The following is a 25,317-nucleotide window of genomic DNA, read 5'->3' as shown; positions in this document are numbered from 1 at the left end:
ATAAGAGTTGTTTATATATTTTAAAAAACCCTTAAGATAAACATAAATGTGTCTAGAGAGTTATGTCTACAAATGGCAAAACATTGTTCTTTGTTAACTGACAACTTTAACAAATCTAATCCACGTGATTACATTATTTAATGTAGTAATTTTGCTAATCAGACTGAAGTGAGGAAGAAGAGATGCATTTGTTTCTGTTGATAAAAACAAGAGCACAGCATTGCACTAAGCAGAGGGACAGGATCCCTGGTTCCATTACTGTTCTGGTTCGAGAGCACAGAGCACAGAAAGCTCTGGCACGCCAGTGACATCAGGCAAATGTAATAGAAGGTGCGCTGGGCTGCAGCACGTCCTCATCATACAAGTCTTCGGCAAGTTCTTCTTCGTCTCCATCAGGAAAGTAAGTAGGGAATGGCAGGCTTTTACAGTGATCCTTATATGCAGGCAGTGTAGAGTCTTTGACCTAAGGGAATAAAGGAAAAATTCTTACTCATAAATGATACCAATTGTGGTATTTAAAATTACCACTAATAAAAAATATCTGTTCCTGTGTGTTTGAACAGGAATGCAACCACTCCATGCAGAGGTGATCAATGACTCTACTGTTGCTTCTCTTTGTAGTCTAGTAAGCTTGATTAATCAATTTTCCTCAACTGAACCAGCTACCTCACAAGAATGAAACCAATTATACTTTATACTTACAATAACTCGTATGTATTTAACTGCCCAGCAGAATGGATATTTTAAAATCACATCACAATTATCTTTTACATCCACATTTATTTTTCAAATATGAAGGTCTGGTACTAAATACAAATTTAATACCTAATAATTATCCATTTTATTATCTACTCCTTTGGTCTGTTTTTATTACTTTGTTTTCTATATTTACAACCAAATTTTGAAGGTGAGGCTTAAAAACATGGAATTTTTAGTTAACTCTAAGAGCACGAAAAGGAAACCGTCACTTTTATTAAAGAAATTAGCTTACACTTGGCAAAAAGCATTTTTATTAAGAGGTTAAAGACAGAATGACAACAGCAATAAAAGAAAGCCGTGTTTACAGTAGCTCTGAGAACATTTTATGACCGAAAATATTTCAAATTATGTCTGGATTCATAGCTGACACATTTTAGCAGAAATACTGATATGATTTAAAATGCTCTATTTTAGTTTTGGATATTACTGGGCTCCACAAAGCTTCCGTACACCTCATTCAGGGAAGGAAAAATACACTTATATACATAGTAAAATAGGACATATTTATTTTAGCAACAAGAAATGAATAATAGTCAAAATGACAGCTGCTAGGAACACTAAGTGTATAAAGACAGTTCTATCTTAAACGCCCTCATCATGATTGTTTCAAGAAACGAGCAGGATGTTGCACAGAAGGAAACCATCATGGTCAGTTTTGTTTTGTTTCCAATTCACCAACCTTAGACTCAGCATTAATCAGGAAAACACCCAATAAGAAAACTATGTGCTTATTTGATAAAATCTGTCACAAGGGGTCCAAGTAGTGACTCCCCAGTCACGCTTACACTTTTATAGATCTGAGGTTTCCCATAACAAATCACTGATGATGTTTTCAGTGTAAGTCAACATATAATGCAACAGTTAAGACTGAGACTTTCATTTGTTTCTGCTGGAAATCGATGGTGAATGTTCTGGTTCACTCAACCATGAACCTCAGGCGGCAGCTTCTACCCAGCATCCCCAAGGCTCGTCTGAGTCGGCTCTGTGGGTTTTATTGGATAGAACTAAGTCTCTGGAGGCTCCAGGCTCCACTTTACTCTAGCTGGTCAACATGTTAGTTATATTTCCTTTTTCTCTTTCTTTTTAGTTTTGAAAATGACAGTAGGTATTTGGGGAGGCAGGTGTGACAGAGTGATGCTGTCACTGGGAGCCCTGGGCCTGGTCACCTTTCTGGATCATCATTCCCACCACAGAACTTCTGGTTCTTTGGCCCAAAGCAAAATTCATCTATTCCTGAAAGGACAGAGGAATAATGACATTTTGGTACCGGCTCCTTTCTTTCCCTGAAGCCCATTTTTCCCACAAGCTCTTGGCTTCACAACTCTAGTGTGTAGCTATTTTGTAGTGCTCCTTTCACTGAGGTGCCGCTCGGACACTGGGCAGAGAACTCGTAGCAGAAGGACAGATGCTTCAGAAGCTACACATTCAGGTCAAAGGAGATGAACGAGTGGTAGAAATGAGATAGTTGTACGTACCTTCACTAAGCAGTTTTTATGTCCAGGGACAGAGCCATTCACGTAGATTATGTTGTGCTTAGTGTTCACTCTCCATACCTACACATGAATCAAACAACTTGTGAGAGATAAAAGCCCCAGGAAGTAGCAAATGTGTTACTAAAAGCCGAGAAAGTGCCCCACAAAGCTGTGAGCACACCTGCTACTGAAGACCAAGCAAAGGCCGAAAAGCTCTGAGTCTTATTTCGTGACTGAAGATTGCAGTGCGCCTTACTTTAGGAGTGGCGGCTGATGACCACTTCAACTCCATGGAGTCTGCTTACACCAAGACAGACACGTGGAAATTCAGTTCTGGTTTGGTTATTATTTCTTTTCTACAACTACCAACTGGGAATTCATAACTCATCGAATCTAATCTCTAAAATAAGCCAGGCAAGCAGACTGCCTTTGAAAACATCTCAACATGGAGGAAAACACACACACTGGTTTAAAAAAAATGACAGTAAGAGAATAAATGGGCTATCAAGGTATTTAATAATACCACAGAAAACTGACAAGCAGATGATCCCTACTAAGGGTAAAATAGTGGGAAACACACTTATTGGATAATTAGCTTCAGGTGTCAACTTGACCGGATTAAGGAGTGCTAAGAACATTACTTCCGGTGTGCCTGTGAGGGAGTCTGTGTGTGGACTTCATTTAGTGGGTGAACTCCATCCAATCAGCTGGGGCCACAATAAATGAGAGAGACTAGCACTAGAAGCCCTGCCTCAAGTCATTTGAGCTTCAGGCTCCCAGACTTCGGACTCAGCGCCTGTCCACGCCCCTGCCTCATTCTCAGGACTTCTGCTTCGGACTGAGAATTCCATCACTGGGTTTCTGGCTGATGTTATGGGCTAAGTCAGGGCTAGAGGCATTTCAGGGGCTCCAGTCTGCAGGAAGCCTATAGTGGGATTTCTCAGCCTTATACAACAATCAGCGAAGGGAATCCTAAAAATAACCTTTGTTTACCTATCAAGTTGTCTAGTCAAGCATCCAAAGTCACCTGCTCTGGAGAAATCCGACATAATTATATAAATTCATGCAGAATCTAAACATTAAATGTATGTAGAATCAACTTGGGAAGAAGATACATAAAATGCAACAGCGACTACCTCTGGGTGTTGTTGGTATGGGTATTTTCTCTTTTCTCAGATTAGTAGATTAAATATAACTTCTCTTTTAACTCTCTCTCTCTCTGAATATGCATGTCCCACAATGCAATGCTCTTTTCCCTTCTACTGGGACTGTCCGCTCCATTCTTTACCCACATCTACCTCACTCACACAGCTGACATACAATCCAAGACAGCTCAGCAACACCCTTCAACTTCTCTGTGATTCCACAATACATAGGAGCACAGTGTCGGGGAGCTTCCTTTCTCTCTATAAACAAGAAGATTCAATCTAATGCTTAGAGTCCCTTTCCTCCTGCAGGAGCTTATGAAAATATTCCAGTTCAAATAGTAAACCACTGTTTCTTTCTTTTCTTTGTAACAAGTATCCATTTCACGGCTTAGATGTGAAATATAACTATGCAGCCCCCATTACAGTACAACTCAGTTTCATTTCCTTTGAGTGAGTCTCACGCCACACCTACAAACCAACCACACACCTCACACCCCTAACAGTAGTGATGCACACTTGCTCACACCTACAAACCAACCACACACCTCACACCCCTAACAGTGGTGAAGCACACTTGCTCACAGCTACAAACCAACCCCACACCCCACACCCTAACAATGGTGAGCACACTTGCTCAGGACACACATGGACACCGGACCCTCTAGGCTTCTGCATACAAGCTTACAGCCAGTCCTTTACAGACCTACCTTCAGTCCGTACGCTGTCCTGCTCTGGTTTCCCATCTGCCCAGGCATTTTAGTTCCGGGCCAGACTCTGGCAACATCCTGAACAACAAAAACAAAGGTCACGCTTTCAGTACTTCTGATCTGAAACAGTACGGACTAAATCACAGTAGACACCAGAAACAAGAATGATTAAGTTCTACTCTTCCAAATCCTTTGTTCAGCTAGGTCAGCTCTTTAACTGAATATGGATGTTTATCTATTACTTCTATGTTGGAACACAGTCAAGGAAGGAAGTCCTGTGAGAATTCTGAGTGCTTGTGAGAAAACTTCAAGGAAACAGACAAGAGTCTTGTGACCTCAGTTTCTTCAGAACACAGAACTGTTCGTTCTTGGAGTGTTTTGTGCTCCTCCCAGGTGTGGTGGACAGGAGGGAGTTCCCGTCAGTTGTTGTTATTCATGTGCCTCTGGAAAAACACGTTTTTGCATGCAGTGGCTTGTCCTTGTGACTAAATACTTTCTCATGTGACTCCTCTTAACCCTCAGAGTATAACAGTCTGATGCTCTGAATAAAGCTGGCTATTGCATGAGACTTTAGTCTGCCTCGTTTTTAGGCTCCGCTCTCCCAGGTTCACGGTGCCAATTAGAGCAGTAGGCACTCCTAGACGGGAAATAAACACAGATGAAGAAGCAGACAGGAGACGAACTCATTAGCAGGAATACTAAGTGATCTAACTCTGACGGGAGTTAAAAATATAGCAATAAGAAACACAGTAAACACAAACATACCACATCACTATGTCAAGGGAAACCAGTGGGCTGCTCCCCTGATTTCACCTCATCCTATTTCCTGGCTTACTGGGCCCCCCATGCCCCCACAGCCTGAATGGGCTTCTCCCTCACCTGAGAGGCTACTTTTCTCGACTCCTGTTATCTGCACCATTAGAATAATGTTCATCTAGCTCCAGCTGCTCTGAGAATGGATACTAACCTGAGGCAATCGAATGTGAAGTGAGGGCCCACTCGCTGAGCTCTTAGTGAGCAGACAGTTTTGTGTGGCAGGCACACTCTCAGAGGCTGACACTCCCCAGAGGAAATGATGAGGAGCACACCAGGCAGCTATGTTAAAATGCCGAGCTTAACCAGGGCTCTGCCCATTCCCCTTCGCTGTGTTCCCAACACTGATTTTGATTTTGATTTCCTGGCATTCTTGTGAACAGATTTCTCTTCTCGGTAGACAGTAAGACAAAAATTCCACTTCTTGGTAATACAACCTGCTAGGTGAGAACTTAGTGCCTAAGGGAAGCTATCATCTTTTTCTTATTGAGAAAGAAACAGAATATGTAACCCATCACCAACCATAACAGGGACTTTGTATTTACTCTGAGGCTCCAAAGGTTTTATTCAAAAGCTCCCTAGGCAGTCTCTGCTCTACCTCTGGGAAAGAAAGACTGAATTAGCAAAACAGAAGGTCTTTCCTTCATTTCTTACGCTATTACCGCTTATTTCCCCATTAATCCCAACGCCCCCCATACACTATATACACTGCTGTCCTCGACAACTCATTTGTTTCCCCAGGGCAAACCAGTGTGTGAACCGGTAAATGGAGCAGCTACCTGCAGCTGTCTTAGGATTGCAGATAGGACGCTAGGAAAGGTAGGAACAGAGTGCTGCCCATGGGTATTTACACACTAGAGAACTGGGGGAGGCTAGCCTACAAAAGAGGGACGACTACAGGAACCCACTGAAGTCAGGCTGAAGTCACCTGGCCTGACCTGACAAACAGCAAACAGTCTGTGCAGAGGTGAAGTCATCTGGCCTGACCTGACAAACAGCAAACAGTCTGTGCAGAGGTGAAGTCATCTGGCCTGACCTGACAAACAGCAAACAGTCTGTGCAGAGGTGAAGTCATCTGGCCTGACCTGACAAACAGCAAACAGTCTGTGCAGAGGTGGAGCACTTGGCACTAAACAGGACAACACTGCTGGTCTATGGCTAATGCCTGCATTCAGCATGTCAGAGGCTGAGGCAAGAAGAGTACTGCAAGTTTTGGGCTAGCCCGGGCTACAGAGTGAGACCCTGCCCACCTCCCACCTCCCTCAGTGAGCATCGCTATTTATACTCACTCCAGTTGAAATAGCTCCAGGTCTCCTGTGGGTCTTCGTTTGACCGTGAGAAGCAGGTTGGCCTTTAAATCCCCATCTTTTCATGACACCTTGAAAACCTTTACCAATACTGGGGGAAAAAAGTTAGAATTTACATAATGAGTGGAGTATAAGATATTTCTGATTGTACTTTCTTGACAGCACCTTGGAGTTCTAACAAGACTTCTTATCTAAATAACCAGAAAAGGCCATACCAGCCAAACTGCAAATGAACATTCCTTCGTCTGTCTTGGCTTGCACCTCCCCCTGGAGTCTAACTCTGTCTCAAATGTTAGGTCAAGACTGTGAGACAATAGCAAGCTAAGCGCGGGGAATTTACCTAGGAAAGGTTCACCCTCCTAACCTTGTCAGTCTCCTAACAGACACAGCAGGCAGCCATTAGGATGGCCCCACAGGCCCCAATCTCCTAGTATTTATGTCGTCCTTAATCCCCTTCCCAGGAGCCCAGGGCTGATTCAGTCTAACAGAGAAATATGCTAGGAGATGAGCTGTCAGTCTGAGGTTTGCTTAGCAGAGACTCCTCTGGTACGCTCTCCTCTTGCTCTGCAAGTAGCCCCTGCACTAAACAAGCACTACTATGGAGCAGAAGGTAGCGAGGGTGGTTCCTGTCAGCAGCTGAGACCCTGCCACTGCTGCCAACAGCTATGCCACTGAGCACGGAGGCAATTTTCCTTTAGTCAGGGTCCAATGTAACTGTGGCCTTGTGAGGGACCTGTGCTAGGTACAGCCAGGCAAGGTATGCTGAATTTCTAACCACAGACATTGAGGTTGTAGATTTACTTAAGACATTGTGTGAGGGCTGCCAGTCAGGGAGCAACACATGGGGCACAGACAGAGCACTGAATAAATGCACCTCTAGTCTGGCTCTGCCACCTACAAGGGTGAGCCTTTAGCACGATGGTTCACAACTTTCCTCATGCTGCAACCCTTTAGTACAGTTCCTCATGCTGTGCTGACCCCAACCATAAAATTATTTTGTTGCTACTTAATAACTGTAATTTTGCTATTGTCATAAGTCATAATGTAAATAAATATCTCATATGCAAACCCAGATGGGTCATGACCCACAGGCTGAGGACCATTGCTCTAGATGATGGGCAAGTCGTTTTAGAGGACACCAGATGATCTTGATCTGGGCTGATAGGAAGCTAGTGGAAAAGCAAAAGTAGAGAAAGACAGTTTCTTAATATCCTAAACACTATTTTTAAGCCAGATGGTGGTGGTACACACATTTAATCTCAGTACTCAGGAGGCAGAAACAGATGGATCTCTGTGAGTTTGAGGCCAGCCTGGTCTACAAGAGCTAGTTCCAGGACAGGTTACAGAGAAACCCTGTCTCGAAAAACTGAAAAAAAAAAAAAATCAAATGAAAACACTTTGTTACAAAGTCTGTTAGCTAAAGAAACAAGCTAATGACACCAAGGTTCTATACTAAAGTCCATCTCTGAAGGTCAAGTACATCCATCCCTACAAGTGATGCTGTGCAGGTCTGAGGACTTGCAAGTCTACTCCAGACATCATCTACACACTCTTAAGGTGGAGATTTTCTTCATCTTTCACCAGACAGTGGCAATACACTTTAATGCAATATTGTGGAGTTTCAACAAAGCCAGCTATGACTAGATGTGCACTGTTCAGACCAATTACAAAATAGCATGAAAACCACATTCTTTCTACAAGGACTTTGCTACACGTTTATTAACAAAGATGCACTGGACAATGGGCTGAAGAAAGCCCCTTGAATAACAGCTTTAGATAAATCAAGAACTGAACTTGAAAACAATTAGAAGCTATAAATGGAGTCCAACAGGCACGCGCTCTCAAGTCACACATCAAGACTGGTTCAGAACTAAATTAGACGTAGCTTACATCTCTTTCTGCCAGCATATAGTACTCTCTCTTCCCTCAATAACTACAAAAATAAGTCGTCCTACCAAAAAGCTAAACTAGAGTGTAACATAAATTCAATGGAAAAGGTACTGGATAATTTCATAGAGAGATGCACTCCAAAGAGAAGCTATGAAAATCAAACACTGAAATTGTGCCTCAGATATTATTAATATTTCCACTTAACAATGAATTTTAGGGCATACTTGCAAAGTAATGCAAAAAGCTTAGCAATTTACAAATGAAGAGAAGGAACTGAAGAATAATTTGGAAGTATTCTATCATTTAGCAAGCAGCAGCTAAGAGCAGCAGGGGAGAGCAGCCAGCAATACTCATCTTGAAGGAACACGCTTTAAAAATACCACATTCAAACATGGCTGCCTTTGTAGATGTTCACCACTGCCTCCAGAGTTCTCAAACTGATTATCTGCCTTAAAAAGACAGCTGAGTGCATGCACCAGCAAACGCAAGCAGGTAAATTACAGAAGATAATTGAGCTCATTTTAGAGTAAATGATTACAAGACGAAAGTGGTACCCTCAAAGTGCTAATTACGTGTCAGCTAATTGCATATTGTTTTCCAGTCTGGTCTGGAACACTTTATGAGCTCCACTGTGTACAATGGAACCTCTTCAGTAAATAACCTTTAAACAAAAGGCAAGACCACAAGTGACACGACAATTCCTGCCTCGCTCAGGGTGCAGGGAGAGAGTGCACCTGTTGATCCATGCGAGGCACAGGTAGCGAGGCTCTGGCTTCTCCCAGTTGCTATCCAACTTGAGAACAAAAGGAAAGCAAAAGCAAGGAATGAACAAATCTGTACTTAGCCTACCCTGGTGTGACTCAAATATAATACTTTTATGAGTCACAGAAGAAAAACTTAACAGAAATTTATACACAACACAGATGCCCACCTCCCTCGCCCTCCACCCACTGTGGGCCTTTTCCTGCTCATTTGTCTGAGACAGGGTCTCATGCTGCGGCCCTGGCCTGCCTGGAGCTCACTGTCTAACTCAGGCTGGCTCAGAACTGACGGCAATCCTCCTGTCTCCAACAGTGCTGTGTTTGTAGGTGTGCACCGCTCGACTAGCTATGTAGTTCCTAGCTAATGTCTGCAGAAATAAATCAAATGAAAATCCAAATCAGGGAGAATGCAATTTTAGATATTCCAATTATAGTGAGGCTTATGTGAAAACAAGGAAAACAAAAATGAACTTATTTAGGATGCTTACACTATTTACAAAGTCATTTACAAACAAGAACCCCCTCAGAGGTCTCACTGCCTCCTTCCTTGGCCCATGCTCCCCGTATGGCTGCATACAGGGCAGAGAGGCTCCGGCTTCTCCCAGTTGCTATTCAACTTGAGAACAAAAGGAAAACGAGAGCAAGGAATCAACACATTTTTACTCAGCCTACCCTGGTGTGACGACTTAGCCCAATGACCAGCTAGAGAGGCGAGCCTAACACTACTACTGTTGTGTCGTGAGAAGAAAGGAAAGAAAAAAGGTTGAGAGGCCTACACGGTCAACCATAGACTCTTCCAGAAGTTAACGCATGATTTACCGTTTCCCAATGAATCCTATTATCTCTAGAGGTTAATATATGGGAATTTCATTCCCTGGTCTTGTCATGACAAATGCCCAAATGCTGACAACCAACAGTTTTAAAACACACCCAGCAGGTATTTCTCTACATGTTCCTAATACATGTACCCGGGGCAAACGTCTGAGGCAAGGAGAGACTGCATATCTTCTCTGAACCATGTGTTCAGTTTTCTAAGGACCATTCACAGTCCCACCCCCGAGTCTCTTCTTTGTCACTGGCTTCTGTGACATCTCTCTCCTTCTCTTTTTTCCCCAAGTTTACCATCCACACCTTTGCAACCAATTTTCCTCTTCAATTAGTTTCTGAAATTTACTCTGAGATTAATCTAATCTAAAAATGCAAAAGTTTTTTTTGTAAAATAATTTTTATTATGAAATCGTTGCACCTACTGAAGAACGGAGACTATAATGAAGCCTGAAGCATCCATCACTCACTGACAATTGCTGGCTCCAGGCTTGCCATATTTCATCTGATTCTCTGGCTCTGCAATTCCAATAGGGTACTTAAAGCAATCTCCAGAGAGTCTATCATTTACATTACAAGTATTACAGTAAGGAAAGGAAGGGACACGTTCAAACTACAAAACCACACTATGGTTACCACAATCTAAAAGGTGAATGACTCCTTAACATCAAATATGCTGTCAGTGTTCAGAGGCCCATGCTCTCTTTTCAGAGGGCGTTCCCTGCCCTTCTTTGGCGTCTCTCCACCCTGCTGCCATCAATGTACCCTTTGTGGTTTCCTTAATCTTTGAGATATACTTTCTCCCTAAAGTCACATGAAAAGGTAGTCTGAGTATCCTGCTTCTGATTCTCTTCTCACTATGGTCTAAGTCATGAATTGGCATAAGTTAGCTTGAGTAACCTGGTTTTGTAAATAAAGTTTTATTGGGGGTACAGAAATGTACATTTATTTACGTGTTGACTACATCTCTGTTTTAGAGCTATTATGTCGAAAAATGTCTGATGTGTTAGACAATATCAGACTTGAACTCTTAATGATTTCATGTTTTCTGTTCATTTCTCAAGGTTTCTTCCCGAGGTAGAGCTTCCTTTTAAACTAAACAAGAAGCAGTGACAACATGGTGATGGCGGCCAATGCTCCTGAGGAGGTAGCAGTGCCAGGCTTGAGCCAGGAGCTACAACAGCGGTTCTCAACCTGTGGGTCGTAAGCCCTGGGAATAAAATGGCCCTTTCTAAGGGTTGCCTAAGGCCATTGAAGACATAGATATTTACAATTCACAACAGTAGAAAATTATAGTTATGAAGTAGCAATGAAAAATCTATGGCTGGGGTCAGCACAACATGAGGAGCTGTTGCGGCATCAGGAAGGTTGAGGAGCACTCACTGCTCTTGAAGTGCTCACGTTAAAGATGAAGTAGAAAGAGATCACGGAACTTGCCTTGGTCACAGAGCTAATGCGGCGTGACCTTGTTCACCTGTCACTTATTATCTTGCTGAATTGTTTTTTGCTGCTTGGTAGGTTTGCATTAGGAAAGCAACTATAGAAACACAGACAGTCACTAAAATATGTTCAAACAACAAGGCAAGAGACAACTCTGAGACAATTCCTCCCAAACGCTAGCCTTCATCTCAAAACAACCACCCACCGTGACTCAGGGTGGCTCCTGAGAGATCATCTCTTTGTGACCCAACCACTCGTCGCTTCACTAATGTCTAAGTTATTGCTCTGAACAGCTAGTAGATCAATTATTGAAAATGGACCAGAAATGGAGGACAAAGTAGAAAAGCCTGTTCTCACATCAGTCACAGGAGGAGGAACAAGAGGATACAGAACCTACACTCAAGACAAGTCTCCATCCACAGATAAGGGGAAAATACTCCCAACAGGGAACTGCCTTCCAAATGAGAAGCACTGAGGAACAGGCACTAAAGAATTTAAGAGGAATAAAGAAAACTAAGCAAATGCATGTGTGCTGTCCAGGCACCCACAGCCCAGGAAGTCAGCGGCCACGAGGATGAGTCACACGGCTACGGAGCCAACACTGCACTTGGAAGTTCCAAGTGAGCAGTCAGTCCATAAGCATTTAAAGGCACCAGAGAAATGCAGTAGCATGCTGGCTAGAAGTGGTACAATCCCTGGAAACACTTGGCACAAAATCCAATGCAAGGCAGTCTGCATGAAGATGCACAGCCCAAAATGCAGTGTGCTTCCATGGGAGTAGTCCATTTCCCGCACAGGAATGAAAGGAAAGCTGAGCTGCAGCCCTGCAGCCACGAGGACCTCCTCCAAGTGGTCCTCCTTTCTTCCAGAGCCGACCATCACTGTCTTAACCCTGAGGCTATCTGTTCTCCCATGCTTATCTGCTATTTAGACTTAAGATTTCCATATAATTTCAAATCATCTTGTTTTCTAGAAACAAAACCTTACAAAGGACACATTCCCCACCCTTACTTGATATACAAAACTGGAGTTACCAAAAGAAAAAAGAAAAGCCAAAGACACTTAATAGTAGCATACGAACTGAAAGCATCCACTGAGTACAGGTGTTTGAAAAGCTAAGCTGCACACCAAGCTAGTCACAAGATAGCTGCTGACCAAGGCATCTGACTTTGCAAGCCCTTTCAGGGTCTCCATATGTCCTGCAAGTTATATAATGGAATTCACACAGCACTGTATGTAAAGTTCACAGGAGAAGTGTGTGGTATCTTATGATTTGTAATAACTCATAAACTTAAAAGTAAAATAATGTGCTTTATAACCCAGACTCTTCACTGGTTAACCAAACCAAAGGTTAGAAAAATTGAATAGTGTCACCAAGGGACAAGTCAAGTGATCTTACTGGCTTCAGTAACTCGGGAAACAAAGGGACAGGGTCAGAATCTTCTAACTGCCGATCTACCCCATGTCATTTCTACAAAGCTGGACAGGCATGAAGGCACCCAGCGGCTTCTGAAGTGGCCTATGTGTGACCTGAGGTGCCATGGTGGGAAACCGAGCCCGACACTCACCAGGTGTCTTTGGGTAAAAGCAGCTGTTTGGTCGTCACCATCATAGAGTCAATGCAAACAAACAAACTGCTCTATCCCAGAGTCTATGGACACCTTTACCTGTCAGAGGGCTCTTGGTGAGAATGCCCTGGTAGGCACTATCATGTGACTAAGAGAAGTAAACAGACAAAGGACTGAAGTCAGAATCCATGAGGAGAGAACAAGAATTGATAACAACTGGTGCCCCTGTAATTTTGGCTGTTCTAGGTCATGTGAGTTCCAGCAGCCAGCAGGACCAGTTTCCAAACATCTACACGGACTTGGGTACTCTACTACAGCAGTAACGTCTCTGAGAATCATACAGACATCACACCATGGGGTAGAAATGGTTAAAGATTCTCAAATACTAGCCCAGAATGAATCAAAGGCAGCGTTTCTGTTAGAGTGGCAGTCACACACAGCAGCCTCACCAGCTAACACAAGAATCAAACTTCATGCTCCGAATGAGACCCGAGTGTGGAATTCCCTCTAGTTTCTGATGAAACAACTGCGAACAGGCTTCGGTTATACCGGGATACTTAAACACAACGACCACAGTCACAAAAATCTTATACTCCAAGAAACTGGAAAGAGCACACCCAACTAAACTACCCCGCGGTCACACAGAACCAGCACTGCTCAGGCATGTTTCACAATCCAAGTGTGTGCTGTCCTGGTCTTCAAAGCAGACCTCACTGGGGAAGCACTTAATTCTCAGGACCTTGCTTGGAGCCCCGTGTCTGGAAGCACACATCTCAGTTCACCTGATGGAAACTCTGCTTGGAACTAACCCAGAGCACCTTTAAAACGGACAGTGACTTACAGAGAGGCGGGGAGGGCATGGGCTTTTATTCACTGACTTGAATGACCGCACTTTCACCCACTGATCTTTAACATATGAAGAAAACAAAGCAAGGAGAAGTGCAATGCTGAAGACCTACGTTTTGGCTGTGACATCCACATACTGTCCAGGGCGAAAGTGTGCAGCATAAAGAGGGGTCCCTTTATAAAAAGAAAAGGAGAAATCATGTTATCTACAGCACAGAAAGGACTATTCAGACTCCTCCCCCAAAGAGCTCCCAGCTGTGCTTTTCAATGCTTGTAGATCATGGGCAGTTAGGAACAGTTGAAATACCCAAATAATGGAGCTATCCACAAACAAGTTCTAGCTATCACTGGAAGGCTGAGGGACAAGGGAACCCTGTTCAATGCGCACGTGCTAGAGTGAGCCACCAGACCTTCATGGGCCCATGAAGCACGGGTCAGGATGAGTGAGTCCCGTGGTCATCCGGTCCTCCTGCTGGCAAACAGATTTAATGATGGCCAGTTGTCTCAGTGAATAAGCACTCTGAATTAAAGTATATTATCCGTTTCACACAAGGGGAAAAGAGAAAATATGAGAGGAATGAATGCACTGGAGTCTACTGCAATCTCCGTCATCCAGTGGACTGTGAAATGCACTGCCCGGACTCAGCCTCTCTTTTGCTGGCAGCTGATTACAGAGGGGGCATTCAGAAAGCACCGGCCATGTCAGATTATTTCTGGTCTAGGCACGCGCTGAACAAATCTTTCACCTAGCAGAAGCCTAGGTCTTTGCATTAGACAAAACCTGCCCTTACAGAGACTCCTAAATCTATATTAGAAATATGTGTAAGTCACAGCCCTGACCTAAAAAATGTGTTAGTTTTGGTTAAGAGTCAACAGTACACCATCAATTAGGAGCCAAATTAAATTTTAAAAAAAAATGACAAAAATGAGAGCCCAATGTAGCTGAGAATGAAACTGAAAGCCAGCTTTAGTTTGTTTAATTAGTACACAGAGCAGGGGGTAGTGGTGTTTAAGAGCAGTTGCTTTAAGGTAAGATAAATCTAGGGTTGTTAGAAACTTCATTCTATGTATGCCAAAACATCACATTATACTCTATACATGAAAACAAATGATTTGTCAACCAAAACTATTATTTAGAAAAGAAAATTTAAAGGCTTACAAGGGACCTGGTTTTCGCCAAGCTGAGCAACTCAAACTGCTGCTTGACCATCACTGCCTCACAAAGATGTAATTTAATATGGTTTGAGCCACAGCAAAAATTAATGTGGACTTGACTTTTATAATCATCCTAGACATGATCCTAGACATCCAGGCACGCCAATATCAAAGTGGATACTCAAATCTTCTTCAAAACAAATCCTTTATATTCCAAGTGGAATATTTCCCCAATATAAGTCAGATCAATATCCACTACTGCAAGTCTTACCAAAATTTTTATAATCCAATTTATTTTGCCTTAAAATTAAAAAATTACACTTAAAAAATTCACTATCTTCTTGCTGCAATTCAAGTTCAAAAACTGAGGAGCTCTCTTGAAGGTCAAAAAAAAAAAAAAAACCCAAATATCATACTTTAGTAACCATATGCATTAGTAAAATCACATGTCAAACCTTAATTTGACATTCCACGGACAGGGAAATGAATCTTTCCCCAAGGGTTATGTTTGGTCATTCTCCTTTCAAGGCTGTATTTTCTCACTCTCCAGGGGAGCGGACTATTCCTAGCAGAATCCTAGCCTGCAAATCAGAAACACATAAAGCTAGAACACTGACTTGGAGAGGCTTTTTAAAAAATGTGACACTCCACATTAGCAAACAAGAGCTCCTCCCTCTCAGGGAAAACAAAGAGGATCCTACAGCTTTCCCCTCTTAATAGAGACAAAGACTTGTTTGTTCCTAGTGACTAAATCAGATAGGTTTTATATTTAAAAATAAGTGTTTGGGACTTTGTATTTTGTTTAGCTGTATCGAAAGGGCTGACATTAAACAAACCACATATTTGGGTATTTTTACCTCCCTCCTCTCCCGACCTCAGATTACCTGGCTTAATTACAGCATTATCTGTTACATGAAAGATTTTAATTGTCTGTTTTGGTGGCAATCCAAGTTCTCGGTAAAATTCCAATATTGAATCAGGTTTCTAGAGGGAAAAGTAGCATATATAAGTAACACATTAAGAGTACAAGAGCCTGAATGCAGAGACCCAAATCAAGATACAAACACCCAGAAAAATAAAAATCAAAGCACATTTTATTTCCCTAATGAACCAACAGGATCTAAGTCCCCGTTTACAGGAGATGAGATTACATCTAAGAACAAATAAACACACTGCTTAAGATCCAGCTAGGTGTACAAGTCTCAGACAGAATGGATGAGCTCGCTGGTCTGAAAGCACAAGGGGCACTGGTCACAGGTCCGTGATCTCTGTTCATGGGGCCTTTCCAACAAATTTTTGGGTAACTTGCCCTCTTAATTACTCAGGCCTCTTGAATTACTGTCAACTGCCAACCCCTCAGCCTATTTTTTTATTCCTTAGACCTTTTATCTATGTCCATAATGATACACTTAATTAAAAATTGCTTAAATCATCTATACCTGCAGTTCAGTAAACTGTATTCTGAACATGGAGGACACCATTCTAATGCAGCTGGGCAGTGAACACGGAGGACACTGCTGTTCTAATGGGCTGTGCAGTGAACACGGAGGACACTGTTCTAATGGGTTGTTGCAGTGAACACGGAGGACACTGCTGTTCTAATGGGCTGTGCAGTGAACACGGAGGACACTGCTGTTCTAATGGGCTGTGCAGTGAACACGGAGGACACTATTCTAATGGGCTGTGCAGTGAACACTATTCTCTCGAGAAGCCACTGTTCCCTCTAAACACAGAAATCTGAAAGATAGATTCTGCCCTCGTTCTCTGCTGAGAATACCAAAGCCCCTTTCTTCACCCTCACTCGCTCTTACAAGAGCAACCACTGAAGCTTTCCTTACAAATCTGGCTCCTGGAATTACTTTTCCTGATGTTTTGAATTCACTTGCATTTCATTTAGAAGATTTCAAATTTGCTTTTGACATTCACAGAGTTCAGCTGATTTATAAAGCATAATATTATATTATTAATATTGAACTTGGAGTGTATCAAGAGGCTTCTGAGAAAAATCCCTTACATTTGGGACAAAATGATAAAATGAACATCACAGCCTACATTAACACTAGGCTCAAGCATAAAAAGGACTAAGAAAACATATACATTTTAATTACTCTTTAATTTCACTAGAAATAAATAATTGTTTCAACTAAAATTACAATATTATAATACTAGGTCCAAGGACAGAGGAGTATTTTCTTATTGTCTATTTTTATCTTTCTGTTTATTTGTTTGTTTTTTGAGACAGGGTTTATTTGTGTAACAGCCCTGGCTGTCCTGCAACTCACTCAGTAGACCAGGCTGGCCTTGAACTCACAAGATTCACCTCCACCTGCCTCTGGAATGCTGGGATTAAAGGTGTGTGCCACCACTCCTGGCTTTTTATTTTTTAGCTTTCCTTGGAGAAAAAAAAAAAAAAAGCTGGGGGGGGCAGGTGGGGCAAGAGAAGACAACTGAGAGATGAGTCGGATTTGGGTACATGGAGTGGCGTTCCCAAAGCATCAATAAAAAATTAAAAAAATAATAGATAAAAGAAAATTAGGTCTTAGTCCTGATAAAAAACAAATGCTCAAATTAAACTGAAACCAGATGCACAGTAACACTCTGGTTGGCCCTGCCTCCTTTTCCCCTCTAAATTTCCAAACAAATGATTCAAAAAGGCAATTTGGAGGCTGACAGCATTGTCACATGTGGGTAACCCCATTCATGGAGCTGTCTTCCCTCTGCAGAATGTCTCAGCAATTATCCTTCCTACAGTGAAAGCACTGCTCTGCTCCCAAGATGAATTGATTTAATCAACTTTTAGGGCTACTTAATGTTCTTATAAAGAAACACTATGTACCACATCAATTTTTATTTATAAGACACAAAAATAACAAAAACAAACTAGTGTAGGTTTTTAGAGGTGTAAATTCTTCGCAGATTAAATAAACACAATGGTGCTTGCCCTATTATACACAAAACCATTTTAATCAACTTATTTTGATTGCCCAACTATCCAATATTTTCTATTCATAGTCTTGTAAAAGCAAGCAAACCAACAGATAAAAACAAGACCCCCCCATATAGTCAATCTCTTTGCAGCTTCCCCGAGGGCAAAACATGTAAGTAGCCAGGGTATTTTTAGTTTGGAAAAAAATTTCTTCTTTTAAAACAAAGACACTTATAAATGGTGAATGCTTCCCACCCTGGCAAAGCAACTTTTTCTTCTTGTTAGCTCAGATCAATGACACAGGGTAATGGGTTTTACTGTGACAATTCCATACATGCACAGCACATACTTTGATCATCTCCCTTCTCATTGACCTCTACCCTTTGTCCCATCTCCAACCCCCTTCTTTGTCTCTAGCAGACCATTAAGAAGTGAATGGCTTGCAAAGTTCATGTAGCTGAGTGGTCACCATTTACCACAATGTAAGAAAAAGCACTCCAATGTCCAAATCCCCCCCGTGCTGCAAATGACGTTAAGGCTTATATACAGAGGGGAGGGAGGACAGCAGTCTTTTTTTTTTTTTTCCGATTTATGGATGGATGACGCATGCGCAGACAGACAGACAGACAGACAGACAAGACAGACAGACACGGACACAAGCCGGGATCCAAACCGGCCACCTCCCGCACCGAGGGCGGCGCCCCTAGCCTCTCGGCCAGCCCGCAGACCATTAGGACAGCAGTCTTGAGTGTAAAAGTGGAGCGCTATCATTTCTGAAAAAATTTAATTATTAGTAAGTACTGCGTTACTTTGGAAATATTCTTAGTGTTTGACTGATACTACATGTTTATTATTAAGTAAAAGAGAATATATTAAATTATGCTTCCAAGTGTGTTTTCTTTGAGAACTAAAAGATTCAGAGAATTGATATGCATTTCAGAACTGGAACAGAATTCAGAGATCTCTAAATTCTACTTTTATGAGCAGGGCATGGAGGGCTGGGGTGGGGGGCGAGGTGGGGTGAGGGAAGGATGTGAGAAAGCAGATGAAGATGAACTAATGGTAGCACCCAGGGTCAACCCTGTGTTCCCCATCACCTATTTATTTTAAAAAATGATTTTTTTTATATATGTGTAAGTGTTTTGCTTGCATGTAGTATGTGCACCATGCGTATGCCTAGTGCCTATACAGGACAGAAGATAGCATTAGACGTCCTGTAACTGGAGTCACAGGTGGTTATCAATTGTCATGGAGTGCTGGGAACTGAACCTGGGTCCTCTCTAAGAGCAGCCCTGCTATCTGCTGTATCTGAGGAGTCACTAATTATATATCTTTTGGAGCAGAATAAACTGTCCCAATATGATGCTTAAGTGTCAAGAACATAAGGTCATGGATTTACAAAATTGATAATGAAAATAAAAATGACAGTAGTCATATAAAAAACAAGGAAATGGCTCCCACAAGCACTTTTTTTACATTCATTGTTCTTTTCTGTTTCCTCCCTGCGAACTGCCTTGGCCCTCTCCAAGATGGACTGGCTGTCTCCAGTTCTGTGCCTGCTGAATATATGCTGATTTATGGGATGGCTACTTCAGTTATCCCTCTTACCAGTCTGAGGGTTCGCAGGGGGTTACTATCCAGAAACATGTAAGTATGCAAGGCTGTGGAGTCTGCCCTGCTCTTACCCGTGGTCAATCAGTCCTGACCAGTGACTCCACTCCTCCACCCCAGAGGCTAAAGTGATCATGCGTGGTAATGAACGGATGCAAGAGGCTTCACAATACGTCACCGGCTACTCAAAAGAAGTTAACTGTGACAAGCACATACATGCAGTGTAGCAATTTCCTCTGAATGATGCATTCCTTCCAGGAAGGCAGGGGGCACCCATGAGACTCAAGAGCAAACCTCGCAATTTCCAACTATATTCCTGAGGCTTCACAAGGCCTTCCTGAGCCCACAGAAGCAGCCAACAACTGCCTACGACAGCACTGCTCAGCCCACTGCATGCAGATTTTCTCAGCCTGGAGCAGTCCACACCTTGTGCCGCGAGCTCTGGGCTTGCAGACTTAGAGCTGTTACCCTGCCTGGGTTGGACTGAGCTGCCCAAACTCCTGTAGGCAATCTTCACTCATATGCCTCTAAGTAACCCTGTGACGGCACTGGTTTGCCAAGCTGGCCTTGGTTTTTGTCTCTGGTCTGCTGTGGGTTCCCTATTTGCGGGGAGCAGATGTTTGTGTCTCCTCAGGAAAAGTCACACAGCTTACAAGAAATGTTTGCTACTTGTTATGGGTACATCCTGATTTTTGCCCATGTTTATTTTGTAAACAATGAAAAAAACTGTTTGGAGATAGTGCTGTGTTCTAGTCACTTACTGGTGACCACCATCTTGACTTCTAGGGTTCGGTCTGGGACACTGGCAAAGGGTAGTAATTGGGGCATTTCCTAACAAGCTACACATTCAGCACCCTGTTGACACTCTACTTAGGAAACAATGCTTTTTCTATATGTTAAAAAAACAAAAAAACAAAAAAGCACACATTAAAAAAACAAAACCGAATAAACAAAGCCAAGATCTACGGAGCATCTATGAAGCCCAGGCACATCAGAGTACCTCATTTAGTCCTGCGACAAGCCCACTAGATGGGCGGTACCTTTAGTCCCCTTATAGATGTACAAACACTACATCTTGTGAGGGCAAATAGGCTTGAAGTGGGAGGAGGAAGCACTAGGGTCTCTCAGAGTTCAGAAGCCTCTGCTAGTCTGCCTCTCCCAAACAGTCCTCAGGGAAGTCACAGTTTGTGACTACAGAACGTTCTTCAAACACAAAAGCAGGCAGAGCGGAAGCTAATAAAATGCGCTATTTTAGGAATGGGAATATATACTTACATATAAGCGTGACACGGTTTTCCCGCCCACAGTGAGGGCTGCTGTTTTTCCATTATAGCTTTCTTTGGGAGTGTATTTTAACACATGACAGTCTTGGACCTGAAAACAATAAAATTCACAAAACTTAAGCCAGCACGAGGGCCTCGTATAATTAGGATTTCAGAGTTACTTAACTCATTATCCACACTGACAGCAATGTGATCACAGCTACAGTCAAGGACTGGAAGAACCGTACGTGAAAGTGATAGATGGGCTTGAGATATTTTCTAAATATGGACTAAGTGGCAGATCTTTGAGGATCTGTTTGTTACCCCTCTCTGCAGAGCAGTGCTCCAGGTCTGCTAACTGTACTATGGGAAGACTGGTTTAAACCAGACTCCACTTCCCCAGAACCATCAGAGGCACAGTTCCTCATTATTACCTGTCACACTCCCCTTTATCATGTGGTTTCCTGTCCAGGATACACATTTCAACCATTACAGCTTATGTACACAGATCTTGGCACACGCATAGATGTTCCTATATGTTCTTCTATGTTCTAAGTTTTCTTACCTGAAGTAATGTGACTGCATGCCTTTGACCATCTTTGGTCCATAAAGGCATCATGCCCAGCTTCAGGGCGACAAGGCCAACTCTGGAAGAACCTGGCAATAAATACAATATATTCAAGACTATTTACAGATTTAAATATCTTTAACTATATCAGGCACAATATACTGGTGGTTAATAAATGTTTATAAAATGAGCACATGTAAAACAATTCTAACACTCAGTTTTAAGATAACAGAATTAATACAGAGCATATAAATCTATCATTACTCTTTCCTAGTTTCAGATCTTGTCCAACATCATCTATCAGAAAACATCTGCTGGGCAGTAGTGGAGGCACACACCTTTAATGCCAACACTCGGGAGGCAGAAGCAGGAGGATCTCAGTGAGTTCGAGGCCAGCCTGGTCTACAAATGGAGTTCCAGGATAACCAAGACTATCTCAAAAAATCAAAAATCTATTCAAATTCTAAAAGGTATTGATGTTAGATGGTCTTATACTATACAGATGCCACAGGCTATCCTAATGTACTCTATTGGGAACTTCTGGAGCTAGGAATGTTGCACGGGAGAGGCTCTGAGTTTGATCTCATGAACTCATAAGCCAGGCGTGAGGGTATATGCCTATGACCCAGCACTCAGGTGGTAGAGGCTGGAAAATCAGGAGTTCAAGGCCACTCTTGAGTACCGAGAGCTCAAGCCAGGCTAGACTTGAACTTTTGTCACTAAACAATTTAAGTGTCTCAGTAACTCCAGAGACCACATGTTCAAAAGGAAAGGCCCCGTCCTGCTTGGTCTGGTCCCGCATGGGTTTAGATTCACACCAGAAACAGAGCTGAGTGTGGAACTATGCTTATCCAAATGGGTACACAAGGATTCCAACTGAAAACAGCAGTGTCCACACAGGACATTTTACACTAGGTTTCTCCAACCTTTTCTTCATGGTATTTCCCATTCATTTTACATTCTTTGTATCTAGGGGAGGAAGGTCGTATATCCAGAGGGATTTTGCTCTTACAAGACACCTTCCTGAGGAGGTCTTTTACTGGCAGCAGATGAGGAGTTTGGAAATAAGCTGGCAACCAAAACGGACTAAAACCGACAGGCTCAAGAAATGAAAATTCGAGATGCCAAATTTATAAAGCAGTTACCACTCTCATGCATCCAGCCATACTGTGATTAAGAGGTCATGTTTCGAGCCCCCCCAAATCACCTGGTTCCCAAGGATGTAAAGGCCACGGTTCATCTTTCAGGGGATTTAGTTTACTTGATAACTGGGCTTTATTTTCATCAAAGACCAGTTGCTTAACAAATGAGGCATTTTCTTCAGAAAGATGCTCATCCCACCAAGTGCTACTGTTGCTGTGGCGAGTTCTCACACAGAACCAGATATTCGTTCTAAAAAAAAAATAAATAAAAAAAATCAAAAACAAGAAAACCAAACAATTATTTCTGTTTAATGTAGGGGAGGCCATCGTGTTGGGATAATAACTAAAGGCCCCAGGGAATGGAGCAGATTGTGCACTTTCCCTAACATTTCTTATGAGAACTCTGGGGCTTCCACTTTCATCAAGGTTTGCCTGAAGGCTTTTCTGCTGCCTCCGGGAAGAACGATCTTACCTAAACACATGAGGGGATACTAGCACAAATAAATGTGTATTTGACAGTTTTAGGGCCAATGGCGCACGAGGCAAGCTGGATTTTTTTCTCAGTTTTCCTCCTCCCTGTAATGACATGGCCTACGTTAAGAAACCAAATACACAAAGTTTTAGAAACAAAACTAAAACCCACGAAATGCAAACCTCTGACCAGCTGATGCCTCAAGAAGGATCTTAGTGAGCTCTGAGGCAGAACAAAGTGTGTGTACTTCTTTCACGGAGTGGGCCAAAACTAAATGAACCTTGGTGCAGTCTCCTTTGGCTTGTAGTTAGGAAGTTCCAGCTTGGAATCGAGAGTGATTTTCTACCTATGAGCTGGGTGACCCTGGACAACCTATTTCCCTTTGGTATCAGCTTTATCTGAAAATCTGTTATGATAGTGGTTTGCTCACAGGGAGCTGGCTACAGGGAACACCCCAATACGACACTTAAACTCATCTTGTATAGTGCACACTGATTAGAAGATATTACTGCTGCTGAAAATAGTCATAGCTAATAGCTAATTTCTTAAATATTAAAACACTACCCCTTCGAGCCTTTGGATTAAAAGATGCTTTCTTAATCAATGTCACACCCCTGGACACTGGACCCCTTCCGCTTCTAACAGACGGTCTGCGCGGGCCAAGTCTCTGTTCAAGGACACAGCTGTGATGGCTGCGCACCCCTCCACCCACTCTCTTGCCCATACCCACCTATTCCCTAAGCCCGGGGCAGCACCTAGGCCTCTGGTGCTACAGCCCAACACCTGGGCGCCGGCCTGCGCCAGCAGCCTACAACCCGGCATGGACGGGCCGGGCAGGGATCGGCTCGCGACACCGGCCGGCGCGCCGCCGCGGAGCTTCCAGCGAGTCCCCAAACCGAGTACCACGCGTTCGAAGCGTGCACGGGACAGTAGTCACGCCACTGGATCGCCTATGCCCTCCGCGGAGGAAAAGAACAGCCGGGCCACTTCCGGTCCGTTTCTCAATGTGTTCCGGGCGGAGGCCCACCCCTCTGAAATATGGTTCCTTCTCCAAATGGACCTACTTAGCCAATGGATGCGGTGACTGACTTTTCTCTTTAGCGGTGGCAAAGAAAATATTTGGGCTTTAATTTTTAAAAGAACGAAGCAAGAAAGGATCAAACTTTCTTAGGAAGCTAAGGAAAGAGAATTCACCTCCAAAAGTCCCCACTGTTGGACGGGACGACTCACCGTGCTAAGCAGCACTTTGGCAATTTTATATTGGATAATCCTAAGAACAGTCCCGAAGAGGAGTTGTTTCTATATTATAAACGAGGGGACACAGACTTAAATTTTATGTTCATGCCAACAACAGATGGATAGAGTTAACACTGAATTAAGGCTGGAGTGTGTTAACAATAGAATGGTACCCAAACCAATGGAATGGCGTGCGACTTTCAGGGCTGGGCATACATAGTTCCAGGCAGTTCTTTGACTCGTGAAAGATCTTGAGCTTGAAACACCCAGAGAGGTGGTTCGTGGATTTGAGATAAGGTGTGATTAGCTGCAGAAAATGGTATTATCACAAAGTTTCAGAGTGCTTGTGACACAGCTACCGATAGTTTCTGTGTCTTCTATGCCCCAGGACTGGCCCACCATGCATGGTACATTCATTTTCCCACTTCAAAAGTGCCTTTCCCGGTCAGATGATCAGATAAGTGCTTTTGGAAAGGCATAAATATCAGTTTGGCCTTTTCAGCGTCTTCTTCCTTCCTCTCTCTCTCCCTCCCTGCCTTCATTTCTTCCTTTTTCTTTCTTTCTTGTTAAAAGATCTGGGTAGCCTGGCTTAACAGGTTCAGGGAAGGACCTAGCTACTGCTTGAACTTGTAGTCTCAAAATCCTTACTTGTTTTTACATCCCAATCAGCACTGTTGTTGGCCACGTCTCAGTAATATGTTGATCCTTAGAGAAAATAGGGCATCTCTTCATCTTAGCTCCTTGGCTTCACAGATATTTAAGAGAGGCATTTTCGTTGAGTCCTGACATATACTATGCATGAGAATAAGAAAAGTTCCCTAATATCACCAATATCTAGTATTTTGCGTGTCTGTAGTGTACAGTAGCATGTGCTCGGTATTGCATCTGTTCATTAGTCAATGATAACCAGAAGTATAATGAACTCATAGGAAGTTAAGTTTAATTAGCTTGATGCAACAACAAGGAGATGCTTATTATAAGATTTAAGTTTACACTGGGCATTTTAAAGGTACTTTCAAGGAAATGAACTTACTTGAAAATGAATGCTACGAAGAATTAAAGACGGTTCAGCAATTAGGCTCCTAAGTCGTTAATCTGGAGACAGGAAAGCCAATTTGGGCATTAAGAATGATTGATGAGTTTTTTAGCAGCCTTTAGAAATACCCAACGTTGGTGTTCTGTTGTAAACACAACAGTATGGGTGGTAAAAGGATTTATTTTCATTCTTTCCGTGTATTTTCCCCCACTGAATCTTTACAATGACCTCATATGGATACTATCATTATCCCAACTGTAGGCAAGGGGAGACTGCATAACTTAAATAATGTTGTCCATCTAGTAAGTTGTAAAGCCAAGATCTAAATTGTGGCAGTGTCACCATAGGAATGTTTTCCAAGACACTTTATTTG

At 42.6% G+C, this 25,317-nt stretch overlaps 1 protein-coding gene across 1 annotated transcript; it reads right to left on the bottom strand.

Annotated features, from left to right (window-relative positions):
* On the bottom strand, positions 1 to 23,642 carry Mrpl3 (mitochondrial ribosomal protein L3). Its single transcript, XM_057767560.1, has 10 exons — positions 23,403 to 23,642; positions 22,266 to 22,450; positions 21,056 to 21,147; positions 20,504 to 20,602; positions 15,576 to 15,675; positions 13,650 to 13,710; positions 6,189 to 6,297; positions 4,087 to 4,164; positions 2,235 to 2,312; positions 1 to 463 (listed from the first exon to the last, which is right to left on the bottom strand). The coding sequence occupies exons 1-10, from the start codon at positions 23,492 to 23,494 to the stop codon at positions 311 to 313; spliced, it is 1,047 nt and encodes a 348-aa protein (XP_057623543.1). The 5' UTR covers positions 23,495 to 23,642; the 3' UTR covers positions 1 to 310.
* Positions 23,643 to 25,317: the final 1,675 nt, after the last annotated feature.

The sequence above is a fragment of the Chionomys nivalis genome, chromosome 4 (genome assembly GCF_950005125.1).
Source record: "Chionomys nivalis chromosome 4, mChiNiv1.1, whole genome shotgun sequence".
Lineage (NCBI taxonomy): Eukaryota > Metazoa > Chordata > Mammalia > Rodentia > Cricetidae > Chionomys > Chionomys nivalis.
Note: the sequence above shows the minus strand (reverse complement) of the source record. Positions and strands in the feature narration are given on the sequence as shown.

Bases quoted from the DNA above. Each gene is read 5' to 3' on its own strand.
- Mrpl3 (XM_057767560.1), bottom strand. From the start codon at position 23,494: ATGCCGGGTTGTAGGCTGCTGGCGCAGGCCGGCGCCCAGGTGTTGGGC. The intron at 21,148-22,265 runs GTGATTTGGGGG...ATTTATTGCCAG, and splicing joins TTTACATCCTTGGGAACCAG to GTTCTTCCAGAGTTGGCCTT. The intron at 15,676-20,503 runs GTAAGTATATAT...TTTTCCCTCTAG, and splicing joins AAACCGTGTCACGCTTATAT to AAACCTGATTCAATATTGGA.